Source organism: Euprymna scolopes, chromosome 12, assembly GCF_053919585.1.
Source record: "Euprymna scolopes isolate OS-2025 chromosome 12, ASM5391958v1, whole genome shotgun sequence".
Classification (NCBI taxonomy): Eukaryota; Metazoa; Mollusca; class Cephalopoda; order Sepiida; family Sepiolidae; genus Euprymna; species Euprymna scolopes.
The window spans coordinates 27,845,021-27,865,621 of NC_136493.1; the positions used below are offsets into that span (position 1 = coordinate 27,845,021).

The 20,601-nt window shown below is 35.2% G+C and overlaps 1 protein-coding gene across 2 annotated transcripts in view; it reads right to left on the bottom strand.

The window, feature by feature from the left end:
* LOC145291221 (protein C-mannosyl-transferase DPY19L3-like) overlaps positions 1–20,601 on the bottom strand; it is a 144,587-nt gene that overhangs the window by 67,673 nt on the left and 56,313 nt on the right. For both annotated transcript variants that reach the window (XM_080136812.1, XM_080136813.1), the window contains 2 exons: positions 18,724–18,848; positions 8,987–9,132 (listed from right to left, as the gene is read on the bottom strand). In XM_080136812.1, coding sequence (XP_079992938.1) covers positions 8,987–9,132; positions 18,724–18,848 — 271 coding nt within the window. The remainder of the gene's footprint in view (positions 1–8,986; positions 9,133–18,723; positions 18,849–20,601) is intronic.

A 20,601-nucleotide genomic window follows, 5' to 3' on the forward strand; every position in this document is an offset into this window, starting at 1 on the left:
TGCAGTTTGGCTATGATGAACTTGTATAAATGTTTTTTTATTGTGTTGTTATGTGCGTCTGTTTAGGTTGTGTCCATTGGGAGGTGACTATATATATATATAGGACACTTCTCAACCTATATACTCAACAAAATTTTGATCTACAGATTCGAAATTGAGTATATAGATTATTCAGACCTGTGGAATACTTTTTTAATCTGTTTTCATCCGGAAAAAAGGGCTACTAAGTGGTCAAAACTTAAAAACTGGTACATGGTGAGGGGGGGAACAGTTTGCTAACTTTCACGAATATGCATGCGTGAATAGTTCACATTACAGATTTCTTATGTTAATAAGTAGTTTGAAAACATTTTGGAAATATTCTGTCAAGCTGATGTAATGGTTATCGTACTTGACTCACCATTTTTAAGTTTTGGTTTCGATCTCAGCTCGAGTATTTTTTATTTTTTTTAACTTACAAGAAATCAACGGTTTTGAAAAAAACATAATACTCGCATGCACATGTCTCAGTTTCTGTATTAATTAAAATATAATTAATATGCATATTTTACGACTGGGCTATGCCAAGTGGCCTGTTAGTATATAATTTGTGGTTTCATTTGATAGAAAGAGATCCAAGAGTGCTCGATTATGTAATAATAAGAGCATTATTATAATAATAATAACAAACGCATTGAAGCACAGAAATTAGGAACCCGTGACTTCTGGAAAATCTACAACAGTGTAGTAAATAATGGGCAATCAACAATTCCCCCACTAACCAACAATCATGAGGTTGTTTGCTCAGCAATGGTGAAGGTTAACATGCTTTATAGTTGGTTTGCCTCCAACTCCACACGGTACCCTGCTAACCACCCCCTCCCTGACTTTCCTTTACGGATGGACGCCACACTAGACGATCTGAAAATCACCTCTGCTCAGGTGCATGCTATCATAAGAAATCTTGACACTGCAAAAGCATGTGGACCTGATCTCATCCCGACTGTGCTATTAAAAAAGTGCTTCGCCGAAGTAGCTCCAGTTCTCTCCAAACTTTACAACAAATGCCTCAATGAATCTTGCTTTCCTGCCTGCTGGAAAACTGCTTCTGTGGTACCAGTTTTTGAGAATTCTGGCGAAAGAACTGACCCAGTAAATTATCACCCCATTAGCCTCCTCCCACTTTTTGCCAAAATATTTGAGATCATAATTATCCAAGCTCTAGTCCATCATCCTACAGATGCTAAACTTCTGACTGACCAACAATATGGATTTAGGCAAGCCCATCCCACAGCAGACATCCTAACTGTAATCTCTGAACATATATACCATTCACTGGACAAAGCGGGGGAGGGTAGAGTGGTAGCTCTAGATATATCTAAGGTTTTTGATAGGGTATGGCATAAAGGTCTTCTCAGGAAAATCAAATCATACGGTATCACTGGAAGAATACTTAACATAATTAAATCCTTCTTAGATAAGAGAAAATTCCAGGTTGTCCTCGACGGCCATACATCTAAACAATATGATATAAATGCAGGAGTGTCTCATGGGTCTATCCTTGGACCTCTGTTATTCCTAATAGTCATAAATGACCTCCCTGACAAAATTGTTTGTGAGATGGGTATATATGCTGATGACACCACGCTCTATAACAGACACGATAGGAAAACAAATGAACACATATCTAAAGAAATGGCAGAAACACTAGAAAAAGACCTCTAATCTGTAGTGGAATGGGGACAAAAATGGATGGTCACATTCAATGCTGCCAAGACTAAACTTGTTTCCTTCAATAATTACAAGAAACCTTCTCTTCCACCAATAGCAATGGCCAATGACTCTTTATCTGAAAGTACATCTTTTAAACTCCTTGGCCTAAGGTTCACAGGAAACATGAGTTGGAACAATTACATTGAGAGTATTGCCAGGACCGCTGCAAAGAAGGTAGGTTCTCTCTACTGTGCTAGAAAGCTACTAACACCCGAAAGTATCCTGTACCTCTATAAGGCCACCATTCGCCCATGTATGAAGTATTGTTGTCATATTTGGGCTGGTGCATCTGCTACTAGTCTCTTGCTCCTAGACAAAGTTCAAAAGAGAGTCGCCAATCTGATAGGTCTTGAATTGTCATCTAAACTTCAGCCTCTGTCCCATCAACGAAATGTTGCATCCCTCTGCCTGTTCTACAAGTACTTTAACGGTGAATGCTCTGACAAACTGCAAGCACTTGTACCCCCTCGACGTAAATATCCCCGACAAACTCGACAAGCAGCTAAATCCCACCCCTTCACAATAGAGATCCCTAGATGTAAGAGAGCCTTCTACTCCAGTAGTTTCTTCCCCAGAACTGCTAGACTTTGGAATTTCCTGCCGGGTCCCTGCTTTCCCAACTGTACTGACATGCAGAAGTTCAAGTGTAACGTGAACCGACATCTTGCTGCCCAACTCCCTACATAGTACCCCTGTAGCTTATGTCCCTGATAGTAGCTCCCTACATCAAAGTGACAACATGCCTTGTTTGGGATGAAAATGTAATAAAAAAAATAAAAAATAAAATAAAATAATATTTATTTATATTACAGTTGCACCTTATCATAAAGGTCCATAGAAAATTTCAGCCACATCGGCCCAATTGTTTCTGAGAAAGCTTCCAGAGTAAATGTGGTATTGTGGTGACTAATCCCTATTAACCACTAACTGGGCATTAATGGATATTATAATACTTAGTTCACTGCATCTTATCATAACAAAGGTACACAAAATAAAGACATACACACGAAATATACACATAAACGTTTGGCTGACAGAAATCGATACGTTAGTAGTTTATAATATAAATCTCATCTGTCTGTTCAAATGTATGTATGTATGTATGTATGTATGTATGTATGTTTTTATGCCTACCTAAAACTTTTGACAGAGGCGTCGGATTTTCATGAGATCAGTATCGTTTTGAAGCTCAACCTTTTGGACGACAAATATCGAACAATTGCCTAAAAACATTAATTCCTTCACCCTCAACTGGAAACCTTTCTACAAGGAGGGGGGGTCGCTTTTTTTCGCTGATATTTTCGAAAGTCATCCCCTCTTTCCGATTGACTAGCCTTAATTTAAACCTTCGCCACAGCAAAGGCGTCACTTTTTTTTCTTCACGTTCTTGTCTTCATTCATGAAATGGGTTCGACCCTGCCTACCTACTACCACTTTTTTTTTTTTTTTGCTCAACACACATCTCCAAACACCCACGAAAATGCCGGGTACCCAGCTAGGTATTAAATTTGTTGCAGGATTTAATGACACCATTTAAATGTTTCTCCGATTTCATTTGGTGCCACTAGAGTTCAGTCGATTCCAATCATCACTCATGGGGTTGAGGGTTGGACTGAGGTGAAAACAAAAGACCATGACTTGCGAGATCAAACAAACTTTACAAGCAATCTGATGTGTGGTATGAATTGTTTAACTCTGCAGTCACAAACCAAATTTGATGTTGGGTAGTGTGACTCTCAGGCAGCGGCAGATTCTTAATGGAAGCGAATGAAACAAAAATAAACTGAGAAATGTTCAATATTATTAAACATTTAAATATTTCGATAGCAGAAGAATTTTTTTTTTTTACATGGAGTTCACCACTTATCAAGACCCAATGGCCACTCAGGGATAAGGGTTATTGTGTGTACAGTAATCAACGGGATAGTGTAGCAATAGTATTGGAGAATTGGTAAGGTGTCATTACTTAGGGGGGGGGGCGGTTCATTAGGAATTTGTTTGTGTTGACTTGAAGACATCCAGGTTGAAGTCGAGAGGGAAACAGGCAAACAGAGTTCCACAGGCGTGCAGTTCTAAGAAAGCTTTGTTCATGGAATCTACGTTTTGATTTAGGCACAGATAGGGAGTGGGGAAAATTATTGACGGTGGTTTCAGCTAGTCGGGTGTTTTTTGAAAAAGATTGGCGAGGGAGGACCAGAGAATGGAGCTCAGACGAGCACCTGCCATGGAAATAACAATAGAACAATGACAGGCTCACTACGTCTCTTCTGTGGGAAAGAGGTTGCAGGGTAGAGAAAAAAAGGCATCCCCCACCAAGCCACGAAGTTTATTTTGTCAAGGCAGGATAGGCTGTTTTAGCAGCTCCCGCCCAGATGTGGCAGCAGTACTCCATCTTTGGACGTACTTGGCTCTTATATAGATAGAGAATTGCATCATTAGTGAGATATCTTCTGGAGCGGTAGAAGGATCCCACTATTTTCCCAGCGACCTTGGCCACAGACTTGATGTATGTGTTCCATTTAAGATCCGATGTAAAGGTCAAACCCAGGAGCTTATCAAAACCTGGGGCCTCCCCTAGACAAGAGCCATCCATTTCAATTGATGCCAGATGGGGATCAGAGCGTTTATGGTGTAGAGATAGGAGCTTAGATGCATTAAAGGTAACCAGCCACCTCTTTCCCCACTGTACCACGCGCTCAAGATCAGAGGAGAGAGAATCAGAGAGAACATCATCATTTACACCCTTTGATGTGGTGCCATAGATGGTCGTGTCATCAGCATAGATGTCAACGAATGATTTTAGTATGTGTTTTGGGAGATCATTGATGTAGATCAGGAAGAGAGTTGGGCCCAGGATTGACCCCTGAGGGACTCCAGCATTAATACTGTGGGCCTCTGATTTCTGCCCATCAACCACTACTCTTATGAGCCTATCTGAGAGAAATGACTTAATGATCGAGAAAACATTTCCAGTTATACTGTAGCTGGAAATCTTGTGAAGTAGACCCTTATGCCATACCTTGTCGAAGGCCTTTGATATGTCAAGAGCAATTGCCCTGAAAAGGAAGCCTTTGTCAAGAGATTCACTAATCCTGTGGGATATAACCGTCAGCACATCTGCGGTAGATCTTGCAGAGCGGAAAACATATTGTGTGTCACTAAGAAGGTTATTCCTGCTGAGGTGGTTGACTATTTCTCTATTTATTGTGGATTCCAGCAACTTACTCATAACACACAGGATACTTATTGGTCTGTACTTAGAGGGAGATGACGTATCACCTGAATTCTTAAATACAGGACATACTGATGAGGTTTTCCAGGGAGTCGGAAAGCACTTCTCCTTAAGGCAACGCTTAAACAGTTTCGTAAGGATGGGAGCAAGTTCTGGTTGAAGCTTTTTTAACACTATAATTGGAATACCATCGGGACCAGTTGCTTTACTGGAGTCAAGGTTCTTGATTAGCTTGGCGACCTCATGCACAGATATTTGTATGTTGCATAGCGTGTTGTCTGTTATAGGAGGGAATATGGGGAGTTGATGGCCTTCATCATACAGGGTAGAATTTGCCGCAAAGTTTTTGGCAAATAGTTTGGCCTTGTCGGATGCTGTCAAGATGACCTCTGGTCCATTGATAATGGTTGGGATAGAACGCATGTTTCTGTTCAGGATCCTATTTGCTATTTGCCAGAACTGGTGGGAACCAAGCCGCTGCTCAGCTACCTTGGATTTAACGAATTGAGCATATAGTTCTCTTGCATTTTTTATTACTCTTTTACAGTGGTTGCTGGCGGTCCTGAAAGCAGCTTTAGTTTCAGTGCATCTATTACGTTGGTAGCTATGGAAAAAGTGATTTCTGTGTGCAATGGCAGCAGCACATTCAGGGAAGAATCATGGCTAGCTGTTAGGTTTTTGTTGGAATTTTTTGGATGGTATGAATTGGTCTATGCCTACAATTAACCATTCGGTCAGGTCTGATACTATATAGGACACATCCTTTTTAAACATGGAATGGAGAGGTTGATCAGATATGAATGTACAGAAGCTATCCCAGTCTGCCATAGAGTATCGGTATACCGTACGGTGGAGAGGTACATCTGTAGATTTATTATATTTCATTTTTATCTTAACTGATACGACGCAGTGGTCGGAGGATCCCAGAGGAGATAGAACGGAACATGAGCATAGCTATGGGGAAGTAGATAGAAAAAGGTCTAGAAGTCTTGCGTACTAACCGGTACTATCGGGCACACGAGTGGGCTCGCGGACAATCTGAGTGAGGTCATAGACAATGGCAAAATCATGACAGAACCTCCCCTCATCATTAGTCTTATTTGAGTGGGTCAGCCATTCCCCATTATGGACATTGAAGTCACCGCAAATGTGAATGTTAGCCGAGAGATGAGCAGACAGGATGTGGTCAATTTTTTCTGATATACTCTTAAAGACAGTAACTCCGCTGTTGTGGGGGCGATAGAGGGCAAATATAAATGCGGTGATGTAAGCAAGTGCAACCCGGAAGCACATATAAGGTAGATTAGGGTCTTCTCTGGAGATATCCCTACCACATGGGAAGCCATCTTTAATGTAGGCACATATTTCATGCTCATGGCGATCTTGGGGGTCAGAATTTTGTTAAAAGATAAATATTTAATGTTGTTAAAAGATAAATATTTAAAACAATAAAATATTTACAGGATATTTATATTAATAAAAGATTTGGAATTTAGTTCAGAAACAAAATAATAAAAAAAAAAAACAAGAGTGGCGTGTTACTTGATGTGTCACCTAACAAAGAAATGTAGTTATCATATATTCACAAAAAACAGGCAAGTTTGTCAGAGTTGGTCAACTGGTAATTATCAATTTTCTTTAATCATACACTTTTATTATATCAAAAGTATTGCAACACACAGTAAACAGATGAGTTAGTAAGAGTTGGTAAATAGACGAGACTGAAGTTATTGGATCAGAAGAGATTTTGTATCTGCAGTTTATGGGAGCATCCAGTGGACACAACTAGAAGATGTAGGAACCAAAAGGTAAATGTCTGCAAACTCCGAGGGAAGTACAAAAATATATGTAATTAAACTTGTGTATGGTGTTTTCTTCAAAGGAAAGTGTCATCAATTACAGGACTTAATGACAAAATTAACTGTGGGAGAAAAAAGAACTATATAAAAAAGTACATTTACCTTATCTGGTGTGCCAAGCAGACAAGAATGTTTGTCTTGATGTAAAATGTTATTTTCCCATTTGTAAACTGTAACTGAATATTTATATACACTCGTTATACATACATTTCATGGGAGAGGCTTGGTGTCTGTCTATATATTTATTTATTTATCAATAGCCGTACATTCACCCGCTTCCCTAAGTATGAACATTGCACGTTATTTAGACGAACACTTTATACATACACACGTATATCACTTATACGTTTTAAATTATACATACATCATAGAGACACGTATATATACAGGCTATACAACAGACCATTATTTGATACACATATATATATACACCCTGATATGCAACAAAGAGGCAATATCATATTTTTTTTTTATTTTTAAAATAATATATATATATATATATATTTAAAACAAAATATTTACAGGATATTTATATTAATAAAAGATTTGGAATTTTAGTTCAGAAACAAAATAATAAAAAAAAACTGACGAAAAAGCCTGACGAATCCTAGAGTGGATGAAATGCCGAATATTCAGTGTAGCTTAATCGCCATATATATTTTATAAATTACTAACTAGCTCTACCTACGTATTGAGCACTTTTGAAGTAAATACTTAAAGTTTACGCATAAATCTATACTTTGGTATATTAATTTTATGTGTGTAAATGAAGTAGCTATATATATATATATATATACACACACACACACACACACATACATACATATATACATTCCGGCACCAACTGTCTATAAATATTGACCATTTTCTGCTACTATCAATCCCTTCTCTCTTCTGGTTAAAATTTACCAGCAAATACTAAAAGAATTACTTGACAAATCGAGAAAAATTGCCAGAAAAGTTAAGAACAACAAAAGCTCTGTTATATTTAACCAGACACACTTATACATATAAGTAATAGGTGCCACAGGGCGTATAAAGAAGAACCTGAAGTCCTACCTAACTAATATTCCAAGTGCAAAAGAGATCCAGACAATTACACTTAAGGGAACAATGAGGATACTAAAAAGAGCTCTCGGCTGGTTTCAATAAAAAGCAGGGCAATGTTGGTAGCTGGTTTGGCTGCCCCATACCCAGCATTACAATCTTCAAAGGAAGAAAATTTAACAAAAAAAATGAAAATAAAGTCTGTTTATAATAAGCACTTGATATGGAATGCAAAATTCAAAATTTAACGGTTTAAAGACCCAAAACAAGTGCAGAAAATTTTTTTTAATAAATAACTATATTTGTTTATGAAAATTAAATTCAATATTTCGATTCATAACAGAATCTTCATCAGGAAATACAGGTTTTTCTTTCTTTTTTTTTTTCCGTACAATGATGGTGATGGTAATGCTTGGCACGTTTTCCTTCAGATGTTGGCGAAGTGTAATGTTCAAATGTCCAATATAGTAGAAAACGCCAGTCAAATGTGTTTGTTAAGTAATAAAAAGTCTACTGTTTATAAGCACTGTTGATATGGAATGCAAAATACACTAATGATGAGAGGATTCCAATATTTTTTCTGATTCTGATACAATTACTGATTCTAATTCTTTATAAATCTCTAAATATTTAACTATATAGTTTTTTTTCCCCCCTGATTACCGTAAAAAAATATGTTAAATGTAGATATATTTTCCCAAACATAGTGGAGGGAGGTGATCTACAGGTTTTAGTTTTACTGGAATTTTAAAATTAATAAATATTTTATTATTTTATTATTACTACCAGCAGTGGAAGATTTTATTTTAAACAAAAACAAATAAAAAAAGATAATTAAAGGAATCGTTTTTGGCATCAGAAAATAGACACAAATTTTTCCAATTCCGATACTCCAAATGTCCCGATTTTTCTGATTCTGATTAATCATCCGAACACTAATATATTACTAACGAAACAGTGTATCAATAAATTGATATTTTACACAAAAAATTAATTTGATATCTCTCTATCTTTTAAGGAAAGAGAAAATCTTTCAATGGTTCCGTTTCACTAAATAGTGACATTGAAGTTTAATAAATGAGAAAAGCTTGTTTACCTGTTAAAAATGTAAAAGCAAGACGTCAGAATGCCAGCCAACCAGGAATTACTCAGCATCCAAGCAAGGATAAACAGACAACTGACTAACATGGCGTGAAGCGTGAAAATCGAGTTGATGTAGAAATAAATCGGTTGAAATGAATTCTGAAACAAAAATAAAAAACAAAAGAAAATTAAGATAAACAAAAAACACAACAAAACCTTTATAGATTTGTACTTTGTATTTGGTTCAGCTATAACCGTTGATCAGTTGAGCTGGCTCCACAAATTGAGTTGACTGCATCTTGAATTGAAACCAACCATGCCAGACAATTTGATGCTGCTGTAGCCATGAGCATGAACCATTCATGGTTCCAGCAATGTAGACTGTACAGGTGAGGGCCCAGAATCAGCTCGGCATCTTGTTTCACTGCCACAAGACACCCTTACTTGCTCAATCTATCAACAAATCTGATTTCGATATGATTTGTTTTACTATTTGATCACCACTTATCAAGGCTAAGAGCCACTCGAGAATAAAGGTTAACAAGACAACGATTATTAGCCAAAAAAACGAGGACTACGTATTTTTTGTTATTTTTAGTATCATAACAGTTATATATTTATGAGAAGTACTGTGGCTCAATTTGGTGTAATGGAAAATTCTAATAAAAAGAGAAAATGCATGTTTCTTATATTCTTAGTACAGCAATCCACTCCAAAAAGTAAAAAAAAAAAAAAGGCGAAAATGAAAAAAAATATGGTACTCTTGCAGAATTGGATCCAGATCCTCGGGAGTTACCATCAATCATGGCTTGGGCTCGACAAACATTCAGTGGATCAAGCCGAAAGTTGCTAAACCATTGAAACGCTAAATAGTTTTCTTTTTTATTGTATTAAAAAATGTGAGTTTTTAATTAATATTTCGGTAAGGGGGGGTGTTACTATACACAGATTCGAAAAAGTTGTTCAAAAACGAATAAATGAAAGCAAAGGTAAGGTAAATTACGTTTCTATCTAACTGGATAATTTTTTAGTGTTTTTATTTAATGTAAAATGTTTAATCGGCTCAAAAACGCAGTGTTTATCTATGTATTTGAAAAAGACGAATGGTCGCGGACTCTGTTGAATATGTTAAGTTTGGGAAAATCAGTTAAAAACTATACAAAACAATGTCAGACACCTACTGATTATATGTTATTGTGACATAGGCTGACATATTCGGTGGGTTTCTGATAGTATTTTGTATAGTTTTTTAGTTTTAAATCATTTTCTCAAACTTATCATCATCAACAGTGTCCATCACCGTTTGTATTTTTCAAATACACTGATAAACACTGTTCTTCGAGCAGACTAAACGTTATAGTAAATAAAACGGGTTTGTATTACTAAACACAGAAACGAAAAAGTTGTTGAAAAATAAATATAACAAATAAATGTTATCAAAGGCAAGATAAGTTACTTTTCTACCTAACTGGATAAGATTTTAGTGTTTTTATTTAGTGTAAAATGTTTAATCAGTTTGAAAAAATGTAGTGTTTATCTGTATATTTGAAAAATACAAATGGCGGCAGACTATTGAACACATTAACTTTGGGAAAATGAGTTAAAACTAAAAAAACTATACAAAGTACTGTCAGGAACTCACTTAATATATGTTACTGTGACATAGGCAGACATGTATTCAGTGGTTTTTAACAGTATTTTGTATAGTTTTTTTTTAGTTTTAACTCATTTTCCCAAACCTAATGTGTTAACACAGTCTGCCGCCATTTGTAATTTTCAAATATAACAGTAAACGCTGTGTTTTTTGAACCAAATAAAAATTTTGCATTAAAAAAAAACAAAAAAAATTATCCATTTCGGTAATAAAGTAACATATCTTGCTTTTGATAATATTTGTTATACATTTATTTTTTGACAACTTTTTTCGAATCTATATGTACAGTAGTACAAACCCAATAAAAACACTAAAAATTATCCAATTAGGTAGAAAAGTAACTTATCTTGCTTTTGAAAATATTTACTTCTTATACATTTGTTTTTGTTTACAACTTTTTCAAGTCTTTGTGCAAGTACAAACCCAAAGGTGTATTTTTCTGTTGAATTTTATTTTTGTTACCGCGCTTAAATTTAAATTTCACAATATCTTTTTGGGGGGAGGGTATTCTTTTTTTACATTAGGTCCACCTCCACAATTTTCGACTATGCTGAATAAGAAAATCTCATTTAAAATTTACAGAGGCCATTAGTTTTTGAGATATAAAGACCTGTACTATGCACTATAATTCACTGACGGCCATGAATAAACACTCCCAACCTCCCCATATTAAGAACGGCTTTCGGAATAAACAACACCCATGCCTAACCACATGTTTTAACCTTTTACCTGTCTTTCGTCTTTTAAAAACGGCTTTTGGAATAAATACCACCATTCTCCCCATGTTAAGAACGGCTTTTGGAATAAACACCCCCAACCTACCCATGTTAAAAATTGTGGAGGTGGACCTAATGTGAAAATTTACCTTTTGTTTTTTAAAAAATGTTAGTTGAAAGCACAGAATATTGACAAAACATCATCCCCTCCCCTTGGTAAGAATAGCAAAAAAAAAAAAATAATGGTTTTCTTGGTAGAAACTTTTCTGTATTTCACCTAACAATTTCTGGTGCTAATGAACTTACTAATCCGCGCTATTTTTTAAATCAAATTTCCAAGTTAAATTAAAGTTTTATGATATGTTTTTTTATTCAATTGTAAGGTTAAAGTACAAAATAGATACAAAACACCCTCCCCTCCCCATTTTAAGAATGGCTTTTTAAATAATAACGTTATTATTTCAGCACGGATCACTCTCTACATGAGTACCTAATATTTTTTTTCAGCCATTCTTACCATAGAGAGGGGATGATGTTTTGTAACTATTCTATGCTTTTTTAACTAACAATTTATTATTAAAAAAAGATATTGTGTAATTATAAAAAAATAAAAAGATATTGTGAAAGTTGAATTTAACTTGGAAAAAAAAACAAAAAAACAATGTGAACGGAGCGTTCAACATTGTAGCCGGACCTTATTTGGCAATAAGGTCACATGAGTCGATTAATGGGTGCTAATGCACTTACTGATCCCCGCTATTTTTTAAAATCGTATTTCCAAGCTTAATTAAAGTTTTATGTTTTTTTTAGATTAGGTCCACCTCCACAATTTTCTTTTAAGTGACGACTTTTAAAGATTTTCGACTATGCTGAATACAGAAATCGCATTGAAATTTTGCAGAAATAAGTAGTTATTGAGATATAGATAGTTGTTTTATGCATTGTATTCTTTGGCGGCCATCTTTGTTATGCACGTAGATTTGTTTATGACGCGCGCAAGCATGTAAAAAAAATGGCTGCCAGAGATTACAATGCATTATACAAATTTTTAATATCTCGATAACTACTTATTTCTGCAAAATTTCAATGCGATTTCCATATTCAGCATAGTCGAAAACCTACAAAAGTCGTCATTTAAAAGAAAATTGTGGAGGTGGACCTAATGTAAAAATTTACCATTTTTTTCATTCAATTGTAAGGTTAAAGTACAGAATAGATACAAAACACCCTCTTCTCCCAATGTTAAGAATGGCTTTTTAAATAATAACGTTATTATTTCAGCACGGATCAATAAGTGCACGAGTACCAAATTTCTTTAAAAGCATTCATATTTTCTTATATAAAAACAACTTCTGTAAAAAAAAAAAAAGAAAAAACGTGTACTTTCAATCTTTGTTAAAAAAGGTTTTCTTGAAAAAAAAAACAAAAACGTTATTATTTAAAAAGCCATTCTTAACATGGGGAGGGGAGGGGGCTTGTACCTAATCTGTACTTTAACCTTACAATTGAATAAAAAACATATCATAAAACTTTAATTAAACATGGAAATAATTTTTAAAAAATAGCACAGATCACTCTCTGCATTAGCACCGAAAGTACAGATTAATTAGAAAACATCCTCCCTCCCCATGTTTAGAATGGCTTTCTAAATAATGTTAATGCTTCAGTACTGTTCCTTGTCTGCTTAAGTTTAACTTTTGTTTATTAAATTGTTAGGTGAAAGTCCAGAATAGTTACAAAACACCCCTATCCCCATGTTAAGAATGGCTTTTTAAATAATAACGTCATTATTTCAGCACGGATCCATAAGTGCACGAGTACCCAATTTCTTTAATAAAGAAAAAGCATTCATATTTTCTTATGTAAAAACAACTTCTGTAAAAAAAAACAAAAAAAACGTGTACTTTCAATTTTTTTCCAAAAAAATACGGTAAAAAAAGCAAAGAAAAAACATTAATCGGTATTCATGCAGAAAAAAGCGATTCTTAACATGGGGAGGGGAGGGGGCTTGTACCTAATCTGTACTTTAACCTTACAATTGAATAAAAAAACATATCATAAAACTTTAATTAAACATGGAAATACGATTTAAAAAATAGCACAGATCACTCTCTGCATTAGCACCGAAAGTACAGAATAGTTAGAAAACATCCTCCCTCCCCATGTTAAGAATGGCTTTCTAAATAATGTTAATGATTCAGTACTGTTCCTTGTCTGCTTAAGCTTAACTTTTGTTTATTAAATTGTTAGGTGAAAGTCCAGAATAGTTACAAAACACCCCTATCCCCATGTTAAGAATGGCTTTCTAAATAATAACGTCATTATTTCAGCGGGATAGCTTCTTTGCATAAGTACCATGTTTTGTTTTTAAATTGTTAGGTGAAAGGACAGAATTGTTACAAAATACCATCCCCATGTTAAGAATGTCTTTCTAAATAACATTATTTCAGCACGGTATTTTCTATGCATATGTACTATCTATTTTTGTTTATTAAATTGTTAGGTGAAAGTATAGAATAGATGCAAAACTCCCTCCCCATGTTAAGAATAGCTTTCTAAATAACAGTATTCTTTCAGCACGGTACCTTCTCTGCATAAGTACTATCTTTTGTTTATTAAATTGTTAGGTGAAAATATAAAATAGTTACAGAACACTCTCCCTTTCCCATGTTAAGAATGGCTTTCTTAATAACGTTATTTCAGCACGGTACCTTCTCTGCATAAGTACCATCTTTTGTTTATCAAATTGTTAGGTGAAAGTATAGAATAGTAACAAAACATCCTCCCCATGTTAAGAATGGATTTCTAAATAACGTTATTATTCTATTATTATATTATTATGGTACTTTCTCTGCATAAGTACCATGTTTTGTTTATTAAATTGTTAGGTGAAAGTACAATACTCATGCAGAGAGTGATCTGTGTTGAAATAATAACGTTATTATTTAAAAAGCCATTCTTAACATGGGGAGGGGAGGGTGTTTTGTACCTAATCTATATTTTAACCTTACAATTGAATAAAAAAACCTATAATAAAACTTTAATTAAACCTGGAAATACGATTTAAAAAATAGCGCGGACCACTCTTTGCATTAGCACCAAATATTATTTAAGCAAGTTATCAATCCGTAAAAAAAAACTGTACTTTTACCAACCAATCTTATATCGAAAAACAAAAAAAAAAACAAAAAAAAAAACTCAAAAAGCAAGCAACAAACTTTTTTTTTTTGCCTTATATAATAAAGAAAAAATGTTTAAATTAAAAAATTTGGAAGATAAACAAATGAATTATGGTTTTTTTTTACTTATCGAGTAAACAGAAAATGAAATCTACTTAGTTTCGTCAATTCGTGGCTGTGAAATGAATCGAACCGGAAGTTCAGTTTTATCAACAGAACAGGTTCGCACTAACGGTTATGAAAATGTTTATTTTATTTAATATTTTAATAATTCGCAAGCTAAATTTATTTTAATAACATAAAAACATCCCTCGACTCTAAAGATGGGTGGTCTGAAAATTTCAAATAAATTGGTAACGTAGAAATATGGTTTTATTCGCTTATAACGAACCAAGAATTACATTTTTATATATATAGATTTAATATGATTCCCTATTTTTTCCTTCCTTCTTTTATCATTGGACCTTCTTTATGATCCCTATTATTTCATAGTGGCTTATATATTTTTTTTTAATATTACCTACATTTATACTACCCTTCCGATTTACCCATATATGTTGCACCTACTTTTAATTACTTTTGACCATATTATCCTATTCCTTCATTCTCATTTCATCCATAAATGTTATAAAGTTAGTTTTTCTATATTTGCATTTTGTATAATTCTGGCCCTTCTCTTCTGATGAGAAGCATTTAGCTTCAAAATGTCATGGCCTAACAAGGTTTTTTCTCTCAATTTTTCCCTTTACTTCATCAAACGAGTTAAATCAGCAGTGCTTCAGAAAGTGTTGCATTCAGCGGAAAAGGCTGTAATTTGAGGGAGTACATTCAGGACTGTAGGCTGGATGTGACAGAACCTCAACGCCATCCAACTCTTCAAGCTTGCCTTTGGTCTTCCTGGTGGCATGTGGCTTGTCCTGCTGCATCAAAGTGCACTTTCAGTTTATCAAGCTTTTTTTTGCTTGAACATTTCATAGACTCGCTCCAGTTGCTTACAGTAAAGTTCAACACTAAAGGCACAACCAACTGAAAATGCACGATTCCTTCAAAGCTACAAACACACAACATGAATTTCTTGCCAAATCGATTTTGTTTTGGAACCGATAGTGTCCCTTGCCTTTTCTGAACCCATCGCTTGTCTCAATTGTGTTGGATCAGATAGACACATTCCTCATCCGATGTCACAATGCACTTCAAAAACGCTCATCCAATGAATTGCTGAGTCACTGATTGCAAATTTCAACTCATCTATTGCCTTGTGCTTCAGTGAGTTCATGCGGATCTTGGCGCGGCTTTTCGTAAACAAAACCAAGTTGCTTCAAATGTTGGTGGATTGTTGATTTGTTAACTCCAAGCTCATCAGTCAATTCTTGAGTGCTTGATGAGGAAAATTGAATTGTGCCTTCAAGTGTTTACAGACTTTTGGGACATGAGCTAATATTTTTCTTAAATGGTATTTAGTTATTCCAGAGTAGATCAGAAACAAAAGGAGACATCATAATTAATGCATGGCAACAAAAACTTTCTTTTCTTACGAATGTGGGGGGGGGGGAATCATTCACACCGATTTAAGAAGCGTTATGATTATCAAAATACATTCCTCACACTATTTGTTGTCTAAATTTTATCCCACATACAGATTACTTGTCTTATAAAATACCCCCCCCCCCCGCAATCTTTTATATTTGACTAGCGGAGGTACCTGGCGTTGCCCGGGTGTGGTGAGGTGTGTGTGTGTGTGTGTGGGGGGGGGTTTAAACCAAAACAATAATGAAATTGGAAAATAAATAATAAGCGAACGAAATAACCATGTTTAAATGCTAAAACTTTTTTTTTTTAAATCCGAAAAAAAAAAAAAAAAAAAAAAAAAAGAAAGAAATAGCGGACGTGATGGAAAATAAAGAATAATCGAATAAAAAAAAACATGGCATAAATAACCCGTTTGAATATTGAAACTTCTTTAAAAATAGGAAAAAAAAAATGTCCAATATGTCGTGCGAACATGCAACCTTAAGACAACGATGCCGTCACTATAACCACTACACTATGATCGTGTCAGTGAAGTAACGTCATTTTTTTTTTCTATTTAAACTAATTCAAGAAAGAACGTTTTTCGCACATGCGTGTTTTGCTAAATTGTCATGAAGGAAAGATTTTTTGCTACCCACCCTCATTGTGCACATGTATTTCTAATAGGAAATAATTGACCTTTTTTTTCTAATTTTCACATATTATTCGACCAAGACATCCCCCCCCCTTTTTTTTTTACAAGGTGGTCACCACTTATCAAGGCCCGGAAGCCACTCATGGATAAGGGTTATTGTAAGTACAGTACGTTAGTGTGGATATTTTAGAGTGTCTACTTAAGGGGGCGGTTTATCAGGAATTTGTTTACGTTGGACTTGAAGACATCCAAGTTGTAGTCAGGAGGGAAGCAGGCAGATGGAACAGAGTTCCACAGGCGTGCAGTTCTAAGAAAGAAGCTTTGTTCATGGAATCTACGTTTTGATTTAGGCATAGATAAAGAGTGAGGAAAGTTTTTGACAGTGGATTCAGCTAGACGGGTGTTTTTTGTAAAAGATTGGCGAGGGGGGACCAGAGATTGGAGTTCAGATGAGCACCTGCCATGGAAATAACGATCTTTCAGACAGTACCGGTTTTGACCCGGTCTGATGCCACCAAGAAAAGTTTTAGACAGACATACATACATACATTTAAACAGACAGGAGAGATTTATATAACAGATAATGCATTATTATAATGTTTGTTTTTTAGTTTGTTGATTTATCCTCTCTGCAGGAAGTTTTTATTAAATATATGCGGCATAATTACAATTAACACACACCAGTTCCCATTAGATCACCGAAGGTAAGCGATGTTGAACCTGGTTAGTACTAAAATGGGTGACCATTTAGAAACACCAAGTGATATATGTTCTCCGCTTATCTCAGCATTGTTTCCAGTCGTCCTGCACTTCTCTTTGCCACTGGAAATCAAGCAGTACAAATTCAAGAGAGGTATGATTGAGGTTGTGCAACCCTTGCTTCACAATTGCTTCAACCCTTATGAAGATAGGGTCAACCCTTATGAGGTGTGGTTTAGATTGTGCAATCTCTGCTTCACAATTACATGCGCAGCTACCCTTACAGGGAGTATCCGTTGTCTCTCGAGACCAAGCAGAGATGATGGTTCGATGGTTGGCAGGCGGTTATTCACAAAGTCAAATCCTCATTTTCTTGGAGGGGTATCTCTCCTGTTATAAACTTAGAAACGTACTTCAGACTGCCAACAACAAAGTTATTACAAACATCACCATCCGCTGAGCTTGTGGAAAAGGCATGCTCCCAGTTTCGGACCTGTATAGAGGTAGTGATTGAAGATGAAGGCGGCTACATTGAATAGATGTCAGCTCTACTACATAATTAAGTTACCTGAATTGATTTTTTCAATAAAATTTTTAAAATAAAGCTGTTTAGGATGACACTTTTATTGTTCCACCCTGTATTAAGTGTATTTTACGACCAGCAAGCGCCCCCCCCCGTTAGTCTTTATATAAAACACATGACAAAATCCTATTTCAATCAACTTAATGGTACATCTGCATCTACCAAGCTACTTAATGAAATTTCAGTGGTCGTCGCCATTCTTAACATGGAGAGGGGGGTTGTAACAATTTGTGTTTTTTTTTAAATAAGACTCGCCCGGTTGTTTCTCGCTATTCCCATCATCTACCAGGCACACGCGAGTAACACTCCTCTCATAATACTCTTCATCATTCAATTGTCAATCTATCCATCTCATTAATTCTTATCCTCAAATGGTTTTTAGTCTTGATTACATTCACAGCAAGAACTCGTCTTCCTACCATATCTTTCCTTCTGTGTGTGCCTAACATCAAACAGAATTTTCACAGAGTTCGTCTACAAGAACTTCTCATTGATGGAGCGCATTACCACAAGACTGTTTCCCTGCAAACTACAACATAATCATCTTCAAATCTAAGGTTCATAAACACTTGTCATAAATCGTCCCCATCTTTAATCAAATTTTGTTCATTATTTTCCAACCATTTCATAATATTCTTCATCATTTAACTGACAATCTATCCATCTCATTAACCCTTACCCTCGAGTAGCTTTTAGCCTTGATAAGTGGTGACTCATTTGCAAATGATAATAATAAAAAAAAAGTATGGACTTACTTGAATGAATGAAAAGCTTTTATAAATAGACGCCAGCAATATTTCTTGGTGGACGTTCATTCGTTCAATGATGTTGATTGTGCTGGGATGTTCTGTCAGATTGTCATACTTTAAATCATGCCAACCTATAAAAAAAAACAATTAAAAGAGTTATATATTGGGACCCTTTGTAGGTAAGTACCGATTGAGTTAACTAGTATTGAATTTTATCGAAGATTACTGTTGTGACCCTAGGGAAGGATCATATAAGGAAAACTTGAACAGAGGATTTAGGTAAAAAGAATAAATAGTAAAAGTATAATGTTGTACGGATGGCTATGTACAAATGCATGCAAAAATGACGTCATCAGTAGGGCTATGACAAGAGAATATTCTTTTCATTATTTTGACTCTCGGGTATATATATCAGTTAACATCTCATATGTTTTTAGATAAAGTGATGTAGTTCTCAACTGATTATCTGTGTCTGTATCTGCTAGTATATATACATATGAAAAATTAAAAAGGAAATGACCCAATTTTCTAATTTCTGTTTGTGAACTTGAAGTATAGTATAATCGTCATAATAAAATTCCCTTAACTCCGCTGGGAGAACATTCATTATGGTCTTCAAAACCTTTGCAAATCCCCACAAATGAGGTTGACCCTTGAAATTAATTGAGCTAAAATAAATTAAGTTACCACCCTGTCTGCCAAACATAACCCTCACCCATACGTGGACACGTGTGTGTAACATTCAGATACTCCCACTTTTTGTGAAATGTTAACTTTTAACACACATCAAGTTAAAAAAAATATTTCCCAAATTTTAGCTCCGTTGGAGTATTTAAAAGGGGTTTTAGGGCTTATAATATGGATGCAACCTCCTATTCGAATATTTCAGATTTGCATCAAATTTGATCCATAATTATTAGTAGGGCTGTGACAAGAGTATATTCTTTTCATTATTTTGACTCTCGAGTATATATCAGTTCATATCTTATATGTTTTTTAGATAGAGTGATGTGGTTCTCGATTGATTAACAATCAACAATATCCAGTTTTCAAAACGAGTACTTTGGCTGGGAACAACAGAATCTGTATAGTCTTGTCGACATCCCTCGTTATGACACAGGTAATATATCCACCCACCCCTCAAGAAAGGAGGAAGTAATGTCCGATTGGGTATACTAATATCGTTGGATATGTTTTTGCGCTGGATATTAAAGGAAAATACGCCACAAACCCCTAATAGTATTTTGGAGAGAGAGATCCACATAACTAGTTACTAGGGCCAGGACAACAGCATATTCTTTTCAAATTCGAGAGTAAAAACAAGGATAAAAATATTCTCCCGTCATAGCCCTAATCATTAGTAAAGCAAAAAAAGACTATAAAAAAGGAGAAAAACGACAATCATGGGAGAGACGTGAAGTATGGAATGCAAATAACGTTTGAGATCGCGTTAGAGGCGTAAAGGACGTTCGAGATCGCGTTAGAGGCGTAAAGGACGTTCGAGATCGCGTTAGAGGCATAAAGAACGTTCAAGATCACGTTAAACGCATGAAGAACGTTCAAGATCACATTAAACGCGTAAAGAACGTTCAAGATAACGTTAGAGGCATAAAGAACGTTCAAGATCATGTTAGAGGCATGAATGACACTCGAGAAGACGATCACGTGAATGAGGAAACAAATAACAAAAAAAAAGAAGCGAGTTGAAGGTCTTTTCTATTCTGTTTCCTTTGCAACTGAGGCTACAACGTGTTGGTTCCAGGACAATGTTACACCTAGAAGTAGATTATGTTGATGAGTAAAATTCAATTTTGCCTCATTGAGTGATATGTTAAGACTCCTTAATCTTATATGAAGAAGTGATATCAGAAACTAAAGCATATT